Source organism: Episyrphus balteatus, chromosome 3, assembly GCF_945859705.1.
Source record: "Episyrphus balteatus chromosome 3, idEpiBalt1.1, whole genome shotgun sequence".
Taxonomy (NCBI): domain Eukaryota; kingdom Metazoa; phylum Arthropoda; class Insecta; order Diptera; family Syrphidae; genus Episyrphus; species Episyrphus balteatus.
The window spans coordinates 44,252,440-44,275,209 of NC_079136.1; the positions used below are offsets into that span (position 1 = coordinate 44,252,440).

Sequence of the window (22,770 nt, forward strand, 5' to 3'; positions counted from 1 at the left end):
TTGTTTTATAAATTCGCATTTTGAAAGGAGCCTTGAGGTCATACTTTTTTCTCCCTGAAGTCCTAATTCGTCATGAAGAACTTTTTGTTTCATAAACTCGCATTTTTAAAGAAGAGTTTAGGTCATACTTCTTATTCTGTTAAGTCCGCATTCGTCATGAAGACTTTTTTGTTTTATAAATTCGCATTTTTAAAGAAGCCTTGAAGTCATACTTTTTACTCTGTCAAGTCTTTGTTTTATATATTCGCATTTTTAAAGAAGCCTTGAGGTCCTAATTTTTACTCTGTGAAGTCCTGATTCATCATGAAGACCTTTTTGTTTCATAAAATCGCATTTTTAAATAAGCCTTGAGGTCATAATTTTTACTCTTTGAAGTCCTAATTCGTCATGAAGACCTTTTTGTTTCATAAACTCGCATTTTTAAAGAAGTTTAGGTCATACTTCTTATTCTGTTAAGTCCGCATTCGTCATGAAGACTCTTTTGTTTTATAAATTCGCATTTTGAAAGGAGCCTTGAGGTCATACTTTTTTAATCTGTGAAGTCCTAATTCGTCATGAAGACCTTTTTGTTTCATAAAATCGCATTTTTAAATAAGCCTTGAGGTCATAATTTTTACTCTTTGAAGTCCTAATTCGTCATGAAGACCTTTTCGTTTCATAAACTCGCATTTTTAAAGAAGAGTTTAGGTCATACTTCTTATTCTGTTAAGTCCGCATTCGTCATGAAGACTTTTTTGTTTTATAAATTCGCATTTTTAAAGAAGCCTTGAAGTCATACTTTTTACTCTGTCAAGTCTTTGTTTTATATATTCGCATTTTTAAAGAAGCCTTGAGGTCCTAATTTTTACTCTGTGAAGTCCTGATTCATCATGAAGACCTTTTTGTTTCATAAAATCGCATTTTTAAATAAGCCTTGAGGTCATAATTTTTACTCTTTGAAGTCCTAATTCGTCATGAAGACCTTTTTGTTTCATAAACTCGCATTTTTAAAGAAGTTTAGGTCATACTTCTTATTCTGTTAAGTCCGCATTCGTCATGAAGACTCTTTTGTTTTATAAATTCGCATTTTGAAAGGAGCCTTGAGGTCATACTTTTTTAATCTGTGAAGTCCTAATTCGTCATGAAGACCTTTTTGTTTCATAAAATCGCATTTTTAAATAAGCCTTGAGGTCATAATTTTTACTCTTTGAAGTCCTAATTCGTCATGAAGACCTTTTCGTTTCATAAACTCGCATTTTTAAAGAAGAGTTTAGGTCATACTTCTTATTCTGTTAAGTCCGCATTCGTCATGAAGACTTTTTTGTTTTATAAATTCGCATTTTTAAAGAAGCCTTGAAGTCATACTTTTTACTCTGTCAAGTCTTTGTTTTATATATTCGCATTTTTAAAGAAGCCTTGAGGTCCTAATTTTTACTCTGTGAAGTCCTGATTCATCATGAAGACCTTTTTGTTTCATAAAATCGCATTTTTAAATAAGCCTTGAGGTCATAATTTTTACTCTTTGAAGTCCTAATTCGTCATGAAGACCTTTTTGTTTCATAAACTCGCATTTTTAAAGAAGCCTTGCGGTCATACTTTTTATAAAAAAATTTAAAATATTTTTTAATAACTCAAATTTGACTTTTCGAAAATTTGTCTACATTTTTAAATTGAAGGTAGATGCTATATATTTTTTTTTCAAAAATTTTCATTGAAATTGGTCAAGTGGCTTACAAAAATTCAAAAATCGAGAAAACGGTTTAGACCAGGGTCGATAATTTTTGAAACCAAAAAAAATCATAGTAGAATGAAACCCATTGGAAAAGGAGGTGAATATGATGAAAATTAAAGGAAAAATAAATTACGGGCGAGCCGAGTTCGGGAAGTGGGTGGGTTGAGTTTTTAATGGTAAAAAATGGTATATCTCGATTTCCGGCAAAACTACAAATCCTATAGAAAAAAGTTGTATCGCAAAGTTGTAGGTAATAAAAAGATCTACAACTTTTGTATCAACAATTTTTCACATAACCTCAAAATTTATGTAAAAAATTCAAAAAACCGAGTTTTTGTTTTTTTATTTTTATCTTTTTCAAAAACAAAATTTTTTTTACGAAATTTGGTGAAAACCTACCTTATTATGTCTCAAATACACTGTAATTTATTTGATTTAAAATATTAATTTGTTCACCTTATTTTGACTTAATACCAAAAAAACACCCTAATTTTCAATCGAAAATTCACGTGTCAAAATATCAGCTTTTTTCAAAAAGTCGGTGGGCATTTCGTTCGTTAAAATGTCTATTTTCTGATGGTGTAAAAAAAATTTTACATTAGAATACTATAGAACATGTTCTAGTAAAATTCAAAAAATGAAAAAAGCTTGAATTCGAAAAATTTTTTTTATCATTGTTTACAATTTTGGCCTATTTATTCAAAATTACACTTTAATTACTCAAAAAACGTAAGATTAATCAATGTTACATGAAATCTTACGTTTTTTGAGTAATTAAAGTGTAATTTTGAATAAATAGGCCAAAATTGTAAACAATGATAAAAAAAATTTTTCGAATTCAAGCTTTTTTCATTTTTTGAATTTTACTAGAACATGTTCTATAGTATTCTAATGTAAAATTTTTTTTACACCATTAGAAAATAGACATTTTAACGAACGAAATGCCCACCGACTTTTTGAAAAAAGCTGATATTTTGACACGTGAATTTTCGATTGAAAATTAGGGTGTTTTTTTGGTATTAAGTCAAAATAAGGTGAACAAATTAATATTTTAAATCAAATAAATTACAGTGTATTTGAGACATAATAAGGTAGGTTTTCACCAAATTTCGTAAAAAAAATTTTGTTTTTGAAAAAGATAAAAATAAAAAAACAAAAACTCGGTTTTTTGAATTTTTCACATAAATTTTGAGGTTATGTGAAAAAATTGTTGATACAAAAGTTGTAGATCTATTTATAACCTACAACTTTGCGATACAACTTTTTCCTATAGGATTTGTAGTTTTGCCGGAAATCGAGATATACCACTTTTTACCATTAAAAACTCAACCCACCCACTTCCCGAACTCGGCTCGCCCGTAATTTATTTTTCCATTCATTCTTATCATATTCCCCTCCTTTTCCAATGGGTTTCATCCTACTATGATTTTTTTGTACTTTTTAATGTTTTTGAAGGCATCGGCACTGGTCTAGTTCTATGGTTCAAAAGTAGGAATTTATATATAGGTAGAGTTCGAGTTTTTTTAGTGTGCCAAAAAATAATTGCTTAAGAATGTTTGAAAATTTAAATTTATAAATTCTTAGATATACATACTAAAACTACAAGAATCTAAATAGCGTATTTAGTTTTGGTAAAAAGAACAAAAGACTTGACGAAAAACAAAAAAGTTATCCACTTTAAAGGGAATGTGTGATCCACCTTTTATGAAAGTGAAAGAAACAGAATAATGCAGACCTCTAAATACATTTTCCTCCTCCGTTATAGACATTTACTCGTATCTATAGCTTATCTACTGATATACATCCACATAAACTATTTTTTGCGATAGAAGGTGAGGTAGTTTAATAAAAAAAAAAAAATGCGTTGCTACTTCCTTCATAGCCACTTAAATAACAATATAAGCCACATCTAAAGGAATTTTATAGTAAAAGGTTGAAAGTTTTTCTATGGAATATTTTGAGATAAAGTTTGCACCTCGTGGACTTTGAAATGTATTTTTTTGCCACTAATGCCACATCAAGTTTGAGGAATGCAGATAAATATTTTTCACATCTAAAGTTTTCATTCTATTTGAGTGTAAAAATGCTGCGAGTATGATAACAGGAAAAAAACAATATGGTAGGGAAGAGTACTAGCTTAAAGTAACACTTTTTTGCTTTAACCGATGCTGCTTCTTTCGGAAATAAATCGTAAAAACTTTTTCAAATTGAAAAGTCATGTTTCACTTACAAAATCCATTAAAAGCAATCAACAAAACATGTGAGGAATATTGTCAAAATAGTAAATTATTCAAAATGGCGACTTATCAAATATAAGTAAGACATAACGCTTCATCTTAAAAAAATAAAAAAAAATATATTTCTGTATCAGAAGCGAACTACATTTTTAAATACTTCAACTTCAAGCACATCAAGTTGACAGACTCTCTAATTACGTTTTTTTAATACATTTTTTTCATTTTGAAATCAATTTTATAGTGGAGTAACTAAAGCTCAAAAAATGGCAATATTAGGGAACCCGGCCGAACAGCTTAGATTTTGATGATCTTTTTTTCCAAACGTAGGTAATTAAAAATACTTTAAAGTCTATCGATTAAAAATTGCCGGTGTTGGCGTTTTGATTTTTTAAATTTAATTGAAGATTTTTGTGAACATCGTTCAAGCGATAGATGCTATTTTCTTATTAATTGACTTCAAACACAAACAAAAATATTTGAACACAACGGCAACACCTACAATATTAAAATATACATTTTTAAAAAGCTAGAAGCTTAGTCATATTTGTAAAATTAAAATTAAGTTAATTGAATGAAGGGCTTTTGAAAGAATGGTAATTGAACTTAGATTTAAAAAAAAAAAAAAAATTATTGACAAAATTTTAACATGTCGTTTTTAAAACTTTTTTCGTATTATAAAATGCGTTTATTTTCAAATTTTTTGGCAACATTTATTATGATTTGAAATTATAAAAGGAAATGTCAAAATGTATTACGGTTTATGAAAAAAAATTAAAAAGTATTTCATTTTCGATGAAATTTTTAGAAGTTTCGATGATATTGAAGTAATTTTTATACTTTTTTTTTCAAAACTGAAATATATATTACCTTTTCCTCTTCAAAATTCAACTGATAATATTTAAGGCCAAAAAATTTTTTTTAAATCAATTCATATTTTACTACGAAAAAGTTTAAAAAAAGCCATTTAAAATTTTTTTATAACGTTTCTTTATTCCAAAATTTTGAGTTGAGGACTATTCTTTCAAAAACTCTTGATTAAATTTAGTGGATTTAAATTTTACAGAGAGAAATGAGATTCTGGCTTTTGAAAAACGTGTCTGGAAATATTGTAGGTGCTGCCGTTGTGTTCAAAATATTTTTTTGTGTTTGAAGTCAGTTTGTGAGAAAATTGCATTTATCGCTTAAACGATGGAAGATTGAATTAATTTTAATTTAAAAAAACAATACTGCAACACCGGCAATTTTTAATCTATAGACTTTAAAGTATTTTTAATTACCTACCTTTGAAAAAAAAAATCGTCAAAATCAGAGCTGTTCGGTCGGGTTCCCTAATAATTTGCTTTAGTTACTCTACTTTTAGTGATATACTTGCGCTACGAGGTACTTTTTATGAAAATCCAATGAGAATTGACTGACAAAATTTAATTGGCGAGCGAGATGATTATGACGTCACAGCAGAATTGTCAAAAAACTAATTGTTTTCTGTTTATCATGGCTGGGAGCTTATATCCAATCTCCTACTCCTCAACTCTGAGTTAGTTTGAGTGACGATGAAGAAATATGAAAAACTTTCTTTAATCTTGACGATTACTCGCAGTATTTTAACTCACAACTACACAAGCACCTTACTGTCAGCGCAAGATGAGTGTCAAGTCGAGAATGTTATAACTTTTAGGTATTTTCGAAATTGAAAAAAAGGACTTCAAGGGAAAAGTTTACTGACGAAGAAGAAGTGAAGGATTTGATAAAATATATTTTAGATTATTTGATAACACTTCTTGTTTAGTAAGACTTAAGGAAGAGTTGAGAAATAAAAATACGCTTCAACACTTTTGTTGTGGGAACTTTTTAACCACTATTTGTACTTGTAAGGTCTGGGGACCAGCTTGCATCAATTAGAAATAGTTTCTTGAACTTATTTAACTTGGGAATTTCTGCTATAAAATTAAGTTTGGTATGAAATTAACAATATTGTGTTTTTTTTTTTGTATTAAAAAAGTTTTGGGAGATTTTATAGTGGCATACAATTTAATTTTCTTCAATAAATTTCAATATGTAAAAATGCTATATATACTTAAATCAGTCAGGTTCAGCCTGAATTTAAAAAATAACGATTTTCAAAACATGATAATCGATATATCGCAAGTGGAGACAGATAGTGTTATAACTCAAAAAGTGTCGACTTTGAAATCGCAGCTGAAAAGCAGAAGTTTCGTTAGAAGTCTTAGTTATTTAAAACCATCAAGTCTGAGTGTTTTTTCGCGTCTTTTCTTTATTTTCAGTTCAGTTTTAAGTTTAGTTAATTTATTGATATACATAATTATAATTACACTGGTCGGCAAAAAACTAAAAAAAGTCGGGAGCAAGAACTTTATAAGGTGATTTTGATTGACTTTAGTGTGCTGAATTCAAAACTGTTTACAGATTTTTTCTATCACGTCTAGTTTTTGAGCTTACTCATCACTATTTTCGATATAAAGCTTCAAAAAATAATTTTTAATAGAGTTTTTTTTATGTTTAGTCATATATGTTGCTCTTTATAAGTCCAAATCAGAAGACGCAACATGGAATTTGATTCAAAAAATCATTCATTACTTTGAAAAAAATAGTCAAGATTTTGAGATATCTATCATTAATTTCTTTTTTCAATATCTTTGAGAAAAAAAATTATTTTGAAAAAATATAAATACCTTTACGACGTGTTAATATTGCGTTTTGAGATTGCATAAGTAGTTTTACAAAAAAAAATTAACGGTGATGTAATTCGATGTCAAATGTACCCAAAAAAACGCGTTTTTGACCTATTAATATTCAATTATTTCAAAAACGTGACGTGCCAGTGAAATTTTGACTTCAGATTCGGACTCATCACACAAAATTTCTCTCGAAAAGTAAGTTTGGTTCTTGCTCTATATCCGTTGCCGACCACTGTTATTAGTATAATTATTTTTTAACGAAAATCTGCAACAACTATGAAAATTTTCAAAAATTTATGTAGTGACTGAATTATATAGAAAATTATAAAAAAGAAATTTATGAAATTCTTTCATTCGTTGTTGTGGTGTTAGAAAACGGTAGCTGACGAAATTAAAAATATACTGAACGACAAAAATGTAATATTTTATGAACTATTTGGGATAGAATTTTTAGTGTAGAAATTTCAAAATTGCCTTTTGAAATTTCCAAACTTTCTATCCTATTACGCCAAAAATCCTTTTTTTTTTAAATGTTGCCTGTAAATTTTCAGCAGAGATATTAACATGATTGTATCAGGTATTTTTTTTATCCTAAAAAGTCAAATATTTCGCAACAGAAGATATCCTTAAATTAGGTATACTTCGGTGTTATTAAGAAAATTGCAAGAGGGTAATAATTCAAACTAAAATTGAAAACTTTTGGTATTTTCTGTCTGTGGCTGTGTGTGTGTGTATGTGTCTGTCTCTAGCTCTTAACAGTACTTTCCATATGAGCAAAATGAAAAATCTTGATTTTCTCAAAAAACAGCTCTAATGATTTTGATAAAAAAATACATATGCGGCAAGTAAGATCGTATTTTTTACATTAATAAAATATTTTTTAGATCGTCATTGACGGTACTTATACTATAAAACCGTTTTCATCATTTCTGAATTTCTCACAAACGACTTAACCCAACGAATGAACGAAATTTTTTTTTACAAAAACATCACTATATTAAAAAAAAAATATTTTCCGGTTAAAAGAAAAAGATTCAAATTTTTTTCTCGAAAAATCAATTTTTGGAAATTTTTCAATTGATTAGTGGAGTAACTAAAGCTCAAAAATTGGCAATATTAGGGAACCCGGCCGAACAGCTTAGATTTTGATGATCTTTTTTTTCAAACGTCGGTAATTAAAAATACTTTAAAGTCTATAGATTAAAAATTGCCGGTGTTGCCGTTTTGATTTTTTAAATTTAATTGAATATTTTTGTGAACAAAAACAAATTTTTTTTCAAAAATTTTTCTTAAATTTCATAAATTAATCGATGCCAAAAGATTGTCTAGGAAATTCAAGGAAAAAATATATATGGGAGTGAGGGATAGATGCAATTTTCTTATTAATTGACTTCAAACACAAAAAAAAATATTTGAACACAGCGGCAACACCTACAATATTCAAATATACATTTTTTAAAAGCTAGAAGCTTAGTCATGTATGTAAAATTAAAATTAAGTTAATTGAATCCTTAAATTACCTAGAGAATCTTTTGCTATCATTTCTGTTATAAAATTCAAGCAAAAAAAAAGGGTTTTGTTAAAAAAAAATTAATTTTAATTTTAAAAAACAATACGGCAACACCTGCAATTTTTAATCTATAGACTTTAAAATATTATTAATTACCTACGTTTGAAAAAAAAAATCGTCAAAATCAGAGCTGTTCGGCCGGGTTCCCTAATAATTTGCTTTAGTTACTCTACTAGATATTGTGTTTTTAATGGCTTACGAAATATTTTTTGAAAATTTTAATACAAAAAAAACTATTTGAATAATGAACAATAACGATGACTCTAACTTATTGATTTAATTTTAATAAATTAAAAATAAAAATAAAAATAAAAAACACCATTTAATTTGAGTCAACTAAATTTATTTATTTGTATGCATTTCGACCGATGTATCGGCCATCATCAGCAACACGACTTTGTAATATAGTTGTCACTTACATAAACAGAAAGCTTTAAAGAAAATAATTACATAAATTATACATGAAAGTTAAAGCAGTAAAGATATACATAATTGATTTTAAAAACAAAACATTAGACTAAATAGATCGACTATATTAAGCTTTTACAGAGTGAAGAGAAAACAATTTAACAACAATTAAACAAATATGACTCTATATTTCCATTGTCTGCATTCAGTGAGTTGTTGTCTTTTTGTATGTAAAAGCTTTCGATGGCGTCAAGCTTTCTACCATCTGCGACGCTTGCTAAAAGACGAACATCATTCAAAGTGATTGGCAAATGTTGTTCGTGTAATGCATGTGCTGCAATTGCCGATTTCTTTGAATCGTTGTTTTTAATGTAGTTCTGGTGCATGGTATAAAAAGACAAGGTATGATCATTAGAGCCGCCATCTTACAAAATGGGGTAATAAGGTTTTGACGTCTGGCATTTGGCAAAGTCAAAAGCAACAACAATTTCCAAGACAAATTTGTTTACAACAACAATTTCAATGGGCTGGGCTGTCAAAACACTAAGTAGCCATCTTTTTTTCTTTCATTTGACAGTTCTCGATACTGAGTTTTTTCTAATGATCATACCTTCTTTTTTTATACCATGGTTCTGGTGGTCTTTGAACCTAGTTGCCACTGATCTCTTAGTTTGGCCGTAGTACTTTCGTCCACACTTGCATTTAATTTCATAAACTCCAGATTTTTCCAAGTTGTCTTTCTTGTCTTTCACACTTGTCAGTTTGTTTTTAAGTTTGAATTTGTTAGAAAAAACGAAACACATTTTGTTGCGGTGGAAGACTGTTTTAAGACCATTTGTGATGTCTGGAGCGAAGGTCATGGACACTCGACTGAAATCAGCTGGTTGTGTTGATTTTTTCCTTGTGTAAAAGGTTGAGAGTTGTTGTTTATTATATTTGTTTGAATGTTGACGTATTATATTTTCAATTAGAGATGATCCATATCCATTAATGTATGCTGTGTTTGTTAGTTTACCATTATCTAACAAATATTATAAACAAGAATACACACATATATTAAACACAGCATACATTAATGGATATGGATCATCTCTAATTGAAAATATAATACATCAACATTCAAACAAATATAATAAACAACAACTCTCAACCTTTTACACAAGGAAAAAATCAACACAACCAGCTGATTTCAGTCGAGTGTCCATGACCTTCGCTCCAGACATCACAAATGGTCTTAAAACAGTCTTCCACCGCAACAAAATGTGTTTCGTTTTTTCTAACAAATTCAAACTTAAAAACAAACTGACAAGTGTGAAAGACAAGAAAGACAACTTGGAAAAATCTGGAGTTTATGAAATTAAATGCAAGTGTGGACGAAAGTACTACGGCCAAACTAAGAGATCCGATCAGTGGCAACTAGGTTCAAAGACCACCAGAACTACATTAAAAACAACGATTCAAAGAAATCGGCAATTGCAGCACATGCATTACACGAACAACATTTGCCAATCACTTTGAATGATGTTCGTCTTTTAGCAAGCGTCGCAGATGGTAGAAAGCTTGACGCCATCGAAAGCTTTTACATACAAAAAGACAACAACTCACTGAATGCAGACAATGGAAATATAGAGTCATATTTGTTTAATTGTTGTTAAATTGTTTTCTCTTCACTCTGTAAAAGCTTAATATAGTCGATCTATTTAGTCTAATGTTTTGTTTTTAAAATCAATTATGTATATCTTTACTGCTTTAACTTTCATGTATAATTTATGTAATTATTTTCTTTAAAGCTTTCTGTTTATGTAAGTGACAACTATATTACAAAGTCGTGTTGCTGATGATGGCCGATACATCGGTCGAAATGCATACAAATAAATAAATTTAGTTGACTCAAATTAAATGGTGTTTTTTATTTTTATTTTTATTTTTAATTTATTAAAATTGAATCAACAAAAAAAACTATTTAAAAAATATTCAAAACTATTTGAAGGGATTCTTTTGTAACCTTAAACCAAATTTTTATATACATTTTTAAGATTAGGTATTATTTTTAAATTTCTTAAACAAATTTTGTATAAGTTTTTAGAAAGCTTTAATATTGCAATCAACTTTTATCAACTTTCAGAGCAAGTACGTGCGACCTAGTCGTGAATTTTATTTTCATCGTAACTTTTAAATAATTTTAGTTTACATTTTTCAATCGAAGTACCTACAGTGTAATTTTAAGAACAATTATTTCTCAAGACTTCATATTAATTTTCCGTAAAACAATTCAAAACTGAAATTAATAAGCATATCTTATGTCTATATTATCAATACTACTGAAATTTTTTTGTTTCAGGATTTCACTTCACTTGAGAGGGATCCAAAGGATCGCATCGGTCAGAAAATGCAGAGGTTCCATTCAGCGGACATGCTTCCTTCTGACCATATTCGGCAGATGAGTTGGTATCGCTGCTCCTTTTTATTTTTCCAGATTCCACCGTAATTCTATCTTTCTTAATCACTGACGACTTTATGAAACTGGGTATGAGATACAGATAGTAGTAGATCTGAGTTTCATTGCCGATTATGATTTAAGTGATAATATTCCGGCATCCGGCTTTGTTTAATGAATATAGTATAGTATTCAACACTATAGCACATACCAAGTCAAGTTCTAGCTCTGTAATCCAATCTCCCATGGTGCTACAAAAATTAAAAAAAAAAAAAACATTGGGAAGGAAGTTTAAAGTGAATCGACCCATGAGATTAGATTTTCGCTATTTCTATGCAGACACATATAATATTGCAAGTCAGACTTTTTTCCCCATTCTCAATTATATTGTATATTCCATTTTTGATTGGTATCGGAGATTCGATATTTCTTTCTTCGCTCTAGGACATGAATTTTATTCTTATTTTATAATCTTTTTTAGAAATCAAATATATATATTTTTTTAACTGCCAACAATAGCTTTTGTGTGGGGAAAGTCGATACACAGAATATTTCTAATATAAAAATTGACATTGCGTATCCAATGAATTGCAAATCAAATAAAAAAAAAAAAGTTTATAAAACGAACATTTTTTCTATTTACAGAGTTTTTAAAAGAGGAATGGTATGCTTTGATCGTTATACGGAGCGATGTCTTTCCAAGAAAAATAATTTCTATTTACAAAATAATGTTGCTGGCGCAAGGAAATTTCTTAAGAAATTTTGTGACGATAGAAAATTTCAAACAGGTAAGCTCATAAATTAAATTTAACTTAATGCATTGTCATTAGAATTTAATTAAAAGGATAAAACCACAATATCCATACTTAATAAAAAAAAAATAATAAAAAGTAAGGTTGTGGTGTTATTTTTCGGAGAAAAGTATCCTTTTAAATACAAAAAAAAAAAAAGGGAAAAACAGTTGAGTTTTAGCATGTCGGAAATCGGAAAAGGGAAAGAAGATTTATGTTAAATATGAACTTGACGGAATTTCTTTTGGTAGGTACGTATTTCTGGTTGTTAAAATTGAAGGCAAAAAAGAGCATGCGATTAAAGAAAGATTATCTGTTTTAAACATGGCACTGTGATACTTCCTTCCAGGGAAATCCGTGAGATTAACTGCAGCAAACCGTGATACTTACCATAGAAACCTGTGATACTTACATGGGCAACCCTTGACATTTAAAAGGAAACCTCTGTTACTTAGCAGAAAAACCCTTAATATTTCCAGTATTACCCATGTCTTAATATGTACAATGGAAACCTGTGATACTTAACAGTAGAACTACTGACACCTTACGGGACAATTCGTGATATTTAACACGGCAGCATGTGATACTTGCAAGAGAAATTCGTAATGGCACTTACTGTTGCCATCTGTGAAGTTACCAAGTCAAGTTTTTATAATTATCAGCGATTACGCATGATCCTTTCTCGTGATACTTAACAAAGCAACCCGTGATTTTTACCAGAAAAACCCATTACATATTACTTGGGCAAATGTGATACGTTACAATGAAACTTCTCATATTCACCAGGGAAATTCGCTAAAAGCTGTGATATTTACCAGGGAAATCCATGATACTTAAAAAGGTAGCCTCTAAAACTTTTCACAATAACCTATAATACTTCCCATGGCAATTTTTGTAATTACTAGAGAAACCTGTGATACGTACCTACCAAGAAAAATGCAGGCATTAAACAGGTTAACTCGTGATAATTACCAAGAAATCCTGTGATACTTGTCAGAAAATTCCGTGATGCTTACCAAGACGACCTATTATACTTACTAAAGCAAGCTGTGATACTCACCAGTTTAACCCATGATACTTTCTTCGCCACCCGTGATACAAGCCAAGACAACCTTTGATCTTTATCAAAAAAAAAAAAAAACACATAAGATCTTACCAGGGCAACCTGTGATAGTTTTCAATGTAACCCCTGATACTCCTCAGGGAAACCAGCTTAAAGCTGTGATATTTACAAGGGAAATCCGTGATACTTTAAAAGGTAGCCTCTAATACATCCCATGGCAATCTTTATGCTTACTAGAGTCACTGTGATAAGTACCAAGTAAAATGCCGACAGTGATAATTAACAAAACAATCTGTGATACTTGTCAGAAAACTCCGTGATACTTACCAAGGCGACCTGTTATACTTAATAAAGCAAGCTGTGATACTAACCAGTCTAACCCATGATACTTTCGTGGCCACCCGTGATACTATCCAAGACAACCTGTGCTGTGATCCTTAGCAAAAAAGAAACACAAGATCTTACCGGGGCAACCTGTGATACTTTCCCATTTAACCTCTGATACTTTTCATTGTAACGTCTAATACACCGCAGGGAAACCTGCTGTAAGGTGTGATATTTACTAGGGAAATCTGTGATATTTACTGCAAAATGCGGAAAAAAGATGCTCACTTTCTTCAGCAACGGGACCATCTATTCCCAAGATTTAAAATGCATAATATTGAAGAATAACATGTTGGCTTCAATCGACACGTGCTGAGTTTTTTTGTTTGTTTTTTTTTTGTTCATTTTATTTTTCGAAATATTTTCTTTCAATCCATGAAACCAGAACAAAGATCAAATGTCGTAACTTTGAACTTGACATGATTTTATTGGAATTAAACTTCGTAAAATTGATTAACCTCATCTCTCTAAATCTATCAGGGTACTCGTGTATAGAAAATAAGTGAAACCACTGCCAGAGAAATATGATACCTTTTTTGACTAGCTGAGTGCATGCATTAAAAAAAAAATGCAAGAATTATACTTTCAAACAAAGAATTCAGAAACGATGATGATGTTCGAAATTTAATAGTTCACCTAAAATGAATGCCTTAGAACAAGATTCACTGCCTATTGGTTGTATAGAGACAGGGGCGGACTGGCCCACCGGGCAACCGGGAATTTTCCCGGTAGGCCCTCGGGCAAGAAGAAAATTTTTAAAAGCACTTGAAATTCTATTTTGTAAAAGAAAACTTTCTCATAAAATGCTCGGTTGTTAGTCAATATAAACATATTGTGGCCTCCTATAAATCTTTCGAGGTGCACAGAATTATTTTTGTGGCCCTTTTATTAAATGTAGGCCCCCTATAGATCTTTGAAGGCCCACCGAATTTTGTTTGTTGCCCTTTAGTCAATGTAGGCCCTCTTTCGATCTTTCAAGGTTCACAGAATTATGCTTGTGGCCCTTTTAGTAAATGTAGGCCCTCTATAGATCTTTGAAGGCCCACCGAATTTTGTTTGTTGCCCTTTCATTAAATGTAGACCCCCTATAGATCTTTGAAGGCCCACCGAATTTTGTTTGTTGCCCTTTCATTAAATGTAGGCTCCCTATAGATCTTTGAAGGCCCACCGAATATTGTTTGTGGCCCTTTAGTCAATGTAGGCCTTCTTTCGATCTTTCAAGGTTCACATAATTATGATTGTGGGCCTTTTAGTAAATGTAGGCCCCCTATAAATCTTTGAAGGCCCACCGAATTTTGTTTGTGGCCCTTTATTCAATGTAGGACCTCTTTCGATCTTTCAAGGTTCACAGAATTATGCTTGTGGCCGTTTTAGTAAATGTAGGCTCCCTATAGATCTTTGAAGGCCCACCGAATATTGTTTGTGGCCCTTTAGTCAATGTAGGCCTTCTTTCGATCTTTCAAGGTTCACATAATTATGATTGTGGGCCTTTTAGTAAATGTAGGCCCCCTATAGATCTTTGAAGGCCCACCGAATTTTGTTTGTTGCCCTTTAGTCAATGTAGGCCCTCTTTCGATCTTTCAAGGTTCACAGAATTATGCTTGTGGCCCTTTTAGTAAATGTAGGCCCTCTATAGATCTTTGAAGGCCCACCGAATTTTGTTTGTTGCCCTTTCATTAAATGTAGACCCCCTATAGATCTTTGAAGGCCCACCGAATTTTGTTTGTGGCCCTTTAGTCAATGTAGGCCTCCTATGGATCTTTTACAATAATAATTTGCCTTAGATACTCCACTTTAAAGTTCCTATCGATATGCATCCTTTTGAAATTTTTTTAATTAAAATATTGTTAAAAACTTATAGTTTCGTTAATAACTGTAATTGCTGCCGTTGTTTTTTAATAATTTTTTTTTATTTAAAGTATTTTTTTAGAAAATTGCCGTTCCCGCCTAAAAGGGGGCAGATAGACCCTCCCCCCTTTCCATAATAAACATTCACTGTATTAAGCGGCCCACAGACAAGACACTTTTGGAGGAAATTTAATCTCTTTTTTAGAGCAATATTTATGTCTTACTCAGCCCAAAAAAGAGATACGATCAAAATAACAAAAAAAAAATAAAAAAATTGAAATTTTTGATTTTCTTTAGTGTTTTTTTCGACTGTTTAGATACGCAAATTTTTTCCTGAATTTAAAAAAAAATATAATTCTTATAGGAAAAAAACATTATTCTTATAGGAAATTTAATTCTCTACAAAAAAGTTTTCAATGCGATACATAAAAATTTTGCTTTGTTTGCGAGATATATCGAGAACTTCAAAAATGGGGCTTTTGCACCCCTATCTTCAATTTTCACCCTCTCATTTAATAGCACTCCGCGGTTTTATGTTTAGAAAATAGTTTCGGGATTTAGGATAAACAATATCATATGAAATCATTTTTTTATAAAATAATGCTTTAAATTGATAAAAATATGCTACTTGTATTTGATGATGAGGATTCGAAAGATTTTGATTTTTTCTTTTAGTAAGAAATTTTTTTGTCAAAAATTTACTTTAAAAATCTTTTTATACATTGCTCTTAAGCATCTGGAGTGACACAAAAAATATTTTAGTGTTTGTTGCTTATTTATTCAGCTATCAGGGCCGGTTTTTCTGTTCAGATTGGTCGTTTATTACTCAAGATATTGCCCGAATGGGTACTAACTATGCTGAGAAAACACAACGACAAAAAACTGAGAAATTATGTCTCGAAAACGTATCCATCGTAATTTTTTGTAAAGTAATTTCCGAGACCCTTAGGTCAAAGCACGTAGGAAAATAAAATGCACGACTGGGTCGCACTTACTTGCTCTTGTAGTTAAAAGTATCTTTATTAGGGTGGGTCAAAAAAATCGAAATTTTTTTTTTTGATTTAGTACTCCGAAAAATCGATTGCTAGACCCCTCTAGAATATACACACCAAATATGAGCTCTTTATATTAATGGGAAGGTCCTCCGCTTTGCAATTTTCCATTTTTACATCAAGCTTCTACAAAAAAAAATATTTTTTTTATTAATTGACTTTTTAGCAAATTTCTTTTCATATTCTTGTAGGAAATTGAAAGCTCTACAAAAAAGACCATATACACTTTTTTCGTTTATCTAACCGTTGAATAGATATTTGAGGTCCAAAAATCGAGAAAATCTTTAAAAATTCGTTTTTTGTTCTTAATTTTGTAACAAATTGAAAAATTATAATGATCAAACGCGCAAGACATATTCTTGTTGGAAATTGATTGTTCCACAAAAAAGGTCTTATTAACTTTTTTCATTAATCTAACCATTCTAAAGATATTCGAGGTCAAAGTTAAAAAAAAATATAAAAACATTTTATATTTTTAAAAAATTTCTAATTCACTGAAACTTCATTATTTTCAAATTAGCAAGATATATTCTTGTAGGGGCTTAAACGTTCTACAAAAAATTCCTTGGAATGAAATTGATTGCTTTAACCGTTTAGAAGATGTTCGTATCCAAACCAATGCTCACTGATTTCAATAGTTTTCTTATGACCCGTATGCATTGCGATTTGTATACGAATATCTTCTAAACGGTTATAGCAATCAATTTCATTCCAAGGAATTTTTTGTAGAACGTTTAAGCCCCTACAAGAATATATCTTGCTAATTTGAAAATAATGAAGTTTCAGTGAATTAGAAATTTTTTAAAAATATAAAATGTTTTTATATTTTTTTTTAACTTTGACCTCGAATATCTTTAGAATGGTTAGATTAATGAAAAAAGTTAATAAGACCTTTTTTGTGGAACAATCAATTTCCAACAAGAATATGTCTTGCGCGTTTGATCATTATAATTTTTCAATTTGTTACAAAATTAAGAACAAAAAACGAATTTTTAAAGATTTTCTCGATTTTTGGACCTCAAATATCTATTCAACGGTTAGATAAACGAAAAAAGTGTATATGGTCTTTTTTGTAGAGCGTTCAATTTCCTACAAGAATATGAAAAGAAATTTGCTAAAAAGTCAATTAATAAAAAAATTATTTTTTTTTTGTAGAAGCTTGATGTAAAAATGGAAAATTGCAAAGCGGAGGACCTTCCCATTAATATAAAGAGCTCATATTTGGTGTGTATATTCTAGAGGGGTCTAGCAATCGATTTTTCGGAGTACCAAATCAAAAAAAAAAATTTCGATTTTTTTGACCCACCCTAATCTTTATCTTAAATATCTATTGGATATTTAAGATTTTGTTAAGTTCCGAGAAAAAAAAATTTAAAAAAATATAAAGTTAAAAAATTAAATTTAAAATACCTATAAACTTTTTTTAAATTTTGTTTTGCATTTTACACTTTAAAATGATAAGAAATATCTGTCTGTAGATTTTGATTTAAATTGGCTTATGCTTTTATGAAATATAGAAACCTAAAAAATATGACAATTTTTGCAAAAACGACAACGCCATATATCCGTTTTCCGAATTTTTTGAGAAAAACTAAAAATGCAGTTTAGTTAGAATCCAAAAGACTATTACGTACACAAAATTTCGAGAGCCATTTTCGAGAAAAATTCAATACCTCCAAAACGGTATATTGAAAAAAAAAACGGGTCTTTGGAACTAGGTAAAAATCATCTGTACCAAGTTTCAAGGAAATCCATCTACCATCTATCCGTTTACGCCCTAGCTCATAGGATAGACCGACGACGGACGGCATGACGAAACCCACTTTTTTGATCTTCTCCATTATGGTAATGTTGGTTTTGATTAAAACCTCAATTTTTTCTACACGAAACCAACACTTGCCCTATAGTAAAGTAAAAATAGTGGGATTGAGTGTCCATTCTGGTTGTAAACCAGTTCAATTAGAAGTGTTATAGTTTCAAAAGTTTGTGAAATATATTAAATAAAATACACTACTGGGGTCCCACGCACTTGCTCTTATGGTAAAAGTAACTCTGATGTTAAAGAACTTTACTGAACAAAATTAGGGAAAATTAAAATTTGATATTTTTAAGGAATTCTATAAGTAGTCAAAATAAATAAAATCTGTTTTTGTAATTAATTAAACACCGTTTTAAATGATCTTTTACACAAAACTAAGTACCTATGCTATCTGATATCTTCCATGAAAAGGATCTTTCAGAAAAAAATTTCGAAAATCGTTAAAGCCGTTTTGTAAAAAAATAATTTTTTAAAATTTTTCTAACATTTTTCAAAAAATATAGTTGGTATGCCATTTATTAGAAATAAAAAAAAGAAATTTCCATAAAATTTATCAACCCGTTTTCAAAAAATCGATTTTTCAAAAGACAGGTAGGTACCGTTAGTTTTGGCCCTAAAAAAAATTTCAATTTGTCCTCCAGGGAATCATCCAAAACTATTAACTACCAAGTTTGAAAAAAATCGCTCCATTAGTTTAGGCTATAACTCGCGGTACTTACAGACGGACAGACAGACCAGAATAGCGTGACCCACTTTTTTAGCATACTCTATCATCTTAATGTCATGTCTGATTGTTATTTCAAGTCCTATTATTTTTTCGAATCCTTAACTTGCCCTATAGTACCAATATCGCAAGTAAAAATGTCAATTTGTCCCCACCTTTGGAGACAAACTGGGACCAGTTATAAAATTGAATTTATTATAGCCACGGAATTCGTTAGAACATCATTTTTTAGATAATTTTATTGTGAATAAGACTGTTAAAATGAGTAAAAATGGAGCTATTAAATATAAATGGTACCAACCTCTTTTCCAAGATGGCGGCTGCTTTCGACATCCTACCATCCCAAAAACTTGACTTTTATGATAAGGACATTCACCCAAATACATTCCACGAAAAAAAATTTAGTCCTGCGAAAAATGCGATTTGATTTACTAATTTGCCTGGGCTATAGTATCATTCTAGAACGTTGTGTTGAGATCAAATAATAATAATAATAACATTCTACATTAGTCAAACAAATTAAGATAAAGATTTTTTCGATTTATATTTGTACATATTCTTGGAAGAGGTGGACATTTATGAAAAGTGACATTCGATATATTGATATATAAAGACCTTATATTAGATATATAAAGAATACATATTTTCTTTTGACTAAACTGAAAGTAACACCCACTTAACGTTTTAAAATGAATGTTATATAACTTAGCCCTGTACATTTTTTTTATTTTCAATCACTCAAATAAATTGATCCGCCTGTTCACAGATTATAGATCAATAAACGTGAAAAAACTTAAACAGTTTCTGCATATCAACTTTTCTTTTTAAAAATTTTAAAAGTGAATTATGTATTTGTGGCCCTTTTCCTTAAAGTCCCGGGAGGCCCTTTGACCCCCAGTCCGCCCCTGTATAGAGAAAGCAAATGGCTAGAGCTTATGGGGCATATGGACATGGACAACCACGCACTGCACGTGTTGAAAAAAGAGTGGGATACAATCATATTTGACCGGTTTGGATGTATGTGGGCATGTATGTTCCCCCATAACTTCTAAAATTGTAATCACAATTTGAAAAAGAAGGTATCGTTGAAAGGGTCCTGATTACCCGCTGGCTAAAGGCTATATTAAAATTTCTAATATGGCGTCCTCTAGAGTCCAATAGTCATGAACTCAAAATTTTGTTTTCAATTTCACAGTGGATGTGCATTTATCAAATTATATCCCCTAACCAATTTCAACCAAAAAACAATAAGTTCAAAAACGAAAACAATTATTATTTGTATCTATTCATCTCCATACGTACTACACATAAATATTCGAAAAACATCACGGGAAAAGTTTCATATTTGTATTTCAAATTTGAAATACTCTTGTCCCACAGTAAACTTATTTATTTCAAGTAAAACATAAACAGAGAACAATGATGCTTTCAGTGAATACAATCAATATGGATTTAGAAAGCCTTCTAATGTTTGGTCATGTTCACGTATTCACATTATAGCTTACATTATTCAGACTTTTGTGGGTAGATTAATAAAATTATGACAATGACGATACAGTACTCGAGCGTATGAATATCCGGTAGAAATATTTTTTCCTTGTAAAATTTATCATGTAAATAAAATACACGACTAGTACGAACTTAATTTTAGAGTTCTAGTTGCTTAAATTTTTGAAACTTTTTATAAAAAAATTTGGAAAAAAAATGTGTACGAGAAAAATAAAATGCACGACTGGGTCGCACGAACTTGCTCTTAGAGTCCAAGTTCCTAAAATTTTTAAGACTTTTTATATAGAAATTTGGGAAATGTAGTTACTTACATATATAAAAAAAAACATAAAATTCTGAAATTAAATTTCTCTCCAAAACAAGTATGCAGTTTTATTTGATATAGTAAGACGGATTTTTAGAAAAAAAATTTTCAAAATCGTTATATCCGTTTAAAAAAAAAAAACAAATTTTTTGGAAAAAAAGTTTTAAAATAAAATTGGTATGGCATTTTGTAAAAATCACTAATCAATATCTTAAACCAGAATTTCAAAAAAATTCAGTGTGCCGGTTTTGAAAATTTGATTTTTCAAAAAAAAACTCCAATTTTTTTTTTAAATCCAAAAATTTTTTTTTTTTATAATTTTATTTGTGATTTATATTAAAATTATATGAATGCTTTTGTATAAAAAATCAGTTGAAATTAAGTAAGAAGTTTGCCTGAAAATAAGATTTGAAAAAAAAAGACGGTTCTATGGCAAGTACCGTTAGTAATGATATTCAAGAAAAATTGTTTCCATCATAAGGAAGACCTAGCCAAAAAAATAATATTTGGATTTTTTTTAACAAAATCTTTGGAGCCGTTTTCGAGAAATTAAATTTTTCCCAAATTTTTATATGACAGGTACCGTTATTTTTTATCCGAAAAAATTAATTCCTAAAATCCCTCTGGCGGGTCTATAAAAAATGCTACATACCAAGTCTTAAGTCAATCAGTCCATCCGTTTAGACTGAAGTTCCTTATACAGCCAGACAAACGGACTTCCGGGACCTACTTTTTTTGCATTCTCTATCATCGTAATATCATGGAAAATTGTTATCTCAACTTTTTTTCTGTACGAATGCATAACTTGTTAAATGTATAGTACCTGTATCGCAAGTAAAAATTAAGTTAACGTAAAAAGTAAAAAAAAAATGTGATATAAATTTGAGCTCCACAAAAAAATTTACAATTCAATTCCTTTTATTAACTTGCTTTAAAAAAAATTCAAAATCGTTTCAAAAATCAAATAAAGTGTGCATGCCATTTTGAAGTAATCATTTATTAACATCTAAGACCAAAATTAAAAAAAAAAAAAAATCCAATCAATTTTGTCCTTAAATTGTTAAAACTAGTAAAAATTTTTAATGTTAAAAGTAGAAATTTCACCTGCATTATGTAGTTTGTATTGTACTTATATTTATAGAAAAATAAATGTATGTCGTCAAAAATTTACAAAGCTTTATCAATCAATCAATCCTTTTCTTATTTTATTTCAGAATATAACCGACACAAAGAGTGCTTTTCTCATATTCAAGAAGACTGGAAAAAATGTACAAAAGATTTTCAAAAAATTCTCACCGACGAATTACACGAACGAAGCCATCCAAAGAACATGACTAACAAATTTATGCAATTTTGCTGGTGAGAATTTATTTATACTGAGAGAAATTTTGAGTTCAAAATATGTTTTTTTTTTTTTGTTTAAGCCCTGATTTTTCAATCTTAATATTATAAAAAAAACTTTTATTCGTACCTTAACTGGGGTTTATCTGGCTTTCGTATTTTGAATGAATGAATGAATGAATGTGTTGTGGGGGAAAGTTGCACTGCGACCTTAAAGGTCTATTGTGCCCCCAAATTTGGCTGCAATTAACTACTTACAGTACAGTCTCCAGTTTGATACTTTTTAGGTATTTGATTAACTGGAGTATTTCTATCGACGGTAGATCTTTACTTGTTACCTGGTGCTGGCCCAGGTATCTGTGTCGATTGTGCATTAGTGCTTCACAGTTGCCCAGTATGTGTTCTGGCGTCTCTTCATTATTGTTGCAGAATCTACAGGTGGCACTGTCTGCCAGGCCAATGTTGTTGAGGTGTTTTCTCAGCTTGCAGTGGCCTGTAAGGATCCCTGTTACTATTCTCAGGTTGTTTCTACTCAGGTTAATGCAGGTTTTAAATCTTTTTTGGTTGTAATTCCCAAGTAGTGATTTCGCCTGTCTGAGTTTAGGAGTCTCTTTCCAAATTTTAGTTCGTTTGGCCTCCTCATCGGTTTTTATCATTTGTTTGATCGTGCTGTCTCCAATTCCGCAATATGGTTCTGGGCCCATAAGAGGTGCGGTTGCACCTGCTTTTGCTAAGGAGTCTGCTACTTCGTTCCCTTGTACTCCAACATGTCCGGGAACCCAGTACAGTGTTATTTTATTTGCCTTGCCAAGCTCGTTCAGCTTCTTCACACATTCCCATACGAGTTTGGAGTTGATGGCGTATGAGTTTATAGCT

At 30.3% G+C, this 22,770-nt stretch overlaps 1 protein-coding gene across 1 annotated transcript in view; it reads left to right on the plus strand.

Annotated features, from left to right (window-relative positions):
- The window catches only part of LOC129915835 (uncharacterized), a 60,031-nt gene that overhangs the window by 25,928 nt on the left and 11,333 nt on the right, over positions 1 to 22,770 (plus strand). Inside the window, exons 2-3 of the mRNA XM_055995527.1 lie at positions 11,705 to 11,847; positions 21,768 to 21,912. Of these exons, the coding sequence (XP_055851502.1) occupies positions 11,705 to 11,847; positions 21,768 to 21,912 (288 nt within the window). The remainder of the gene's footprint in view (positions 1 to 11,704; positions 11,848 to 21,767; positions 21,913 to 22,770) is intronic.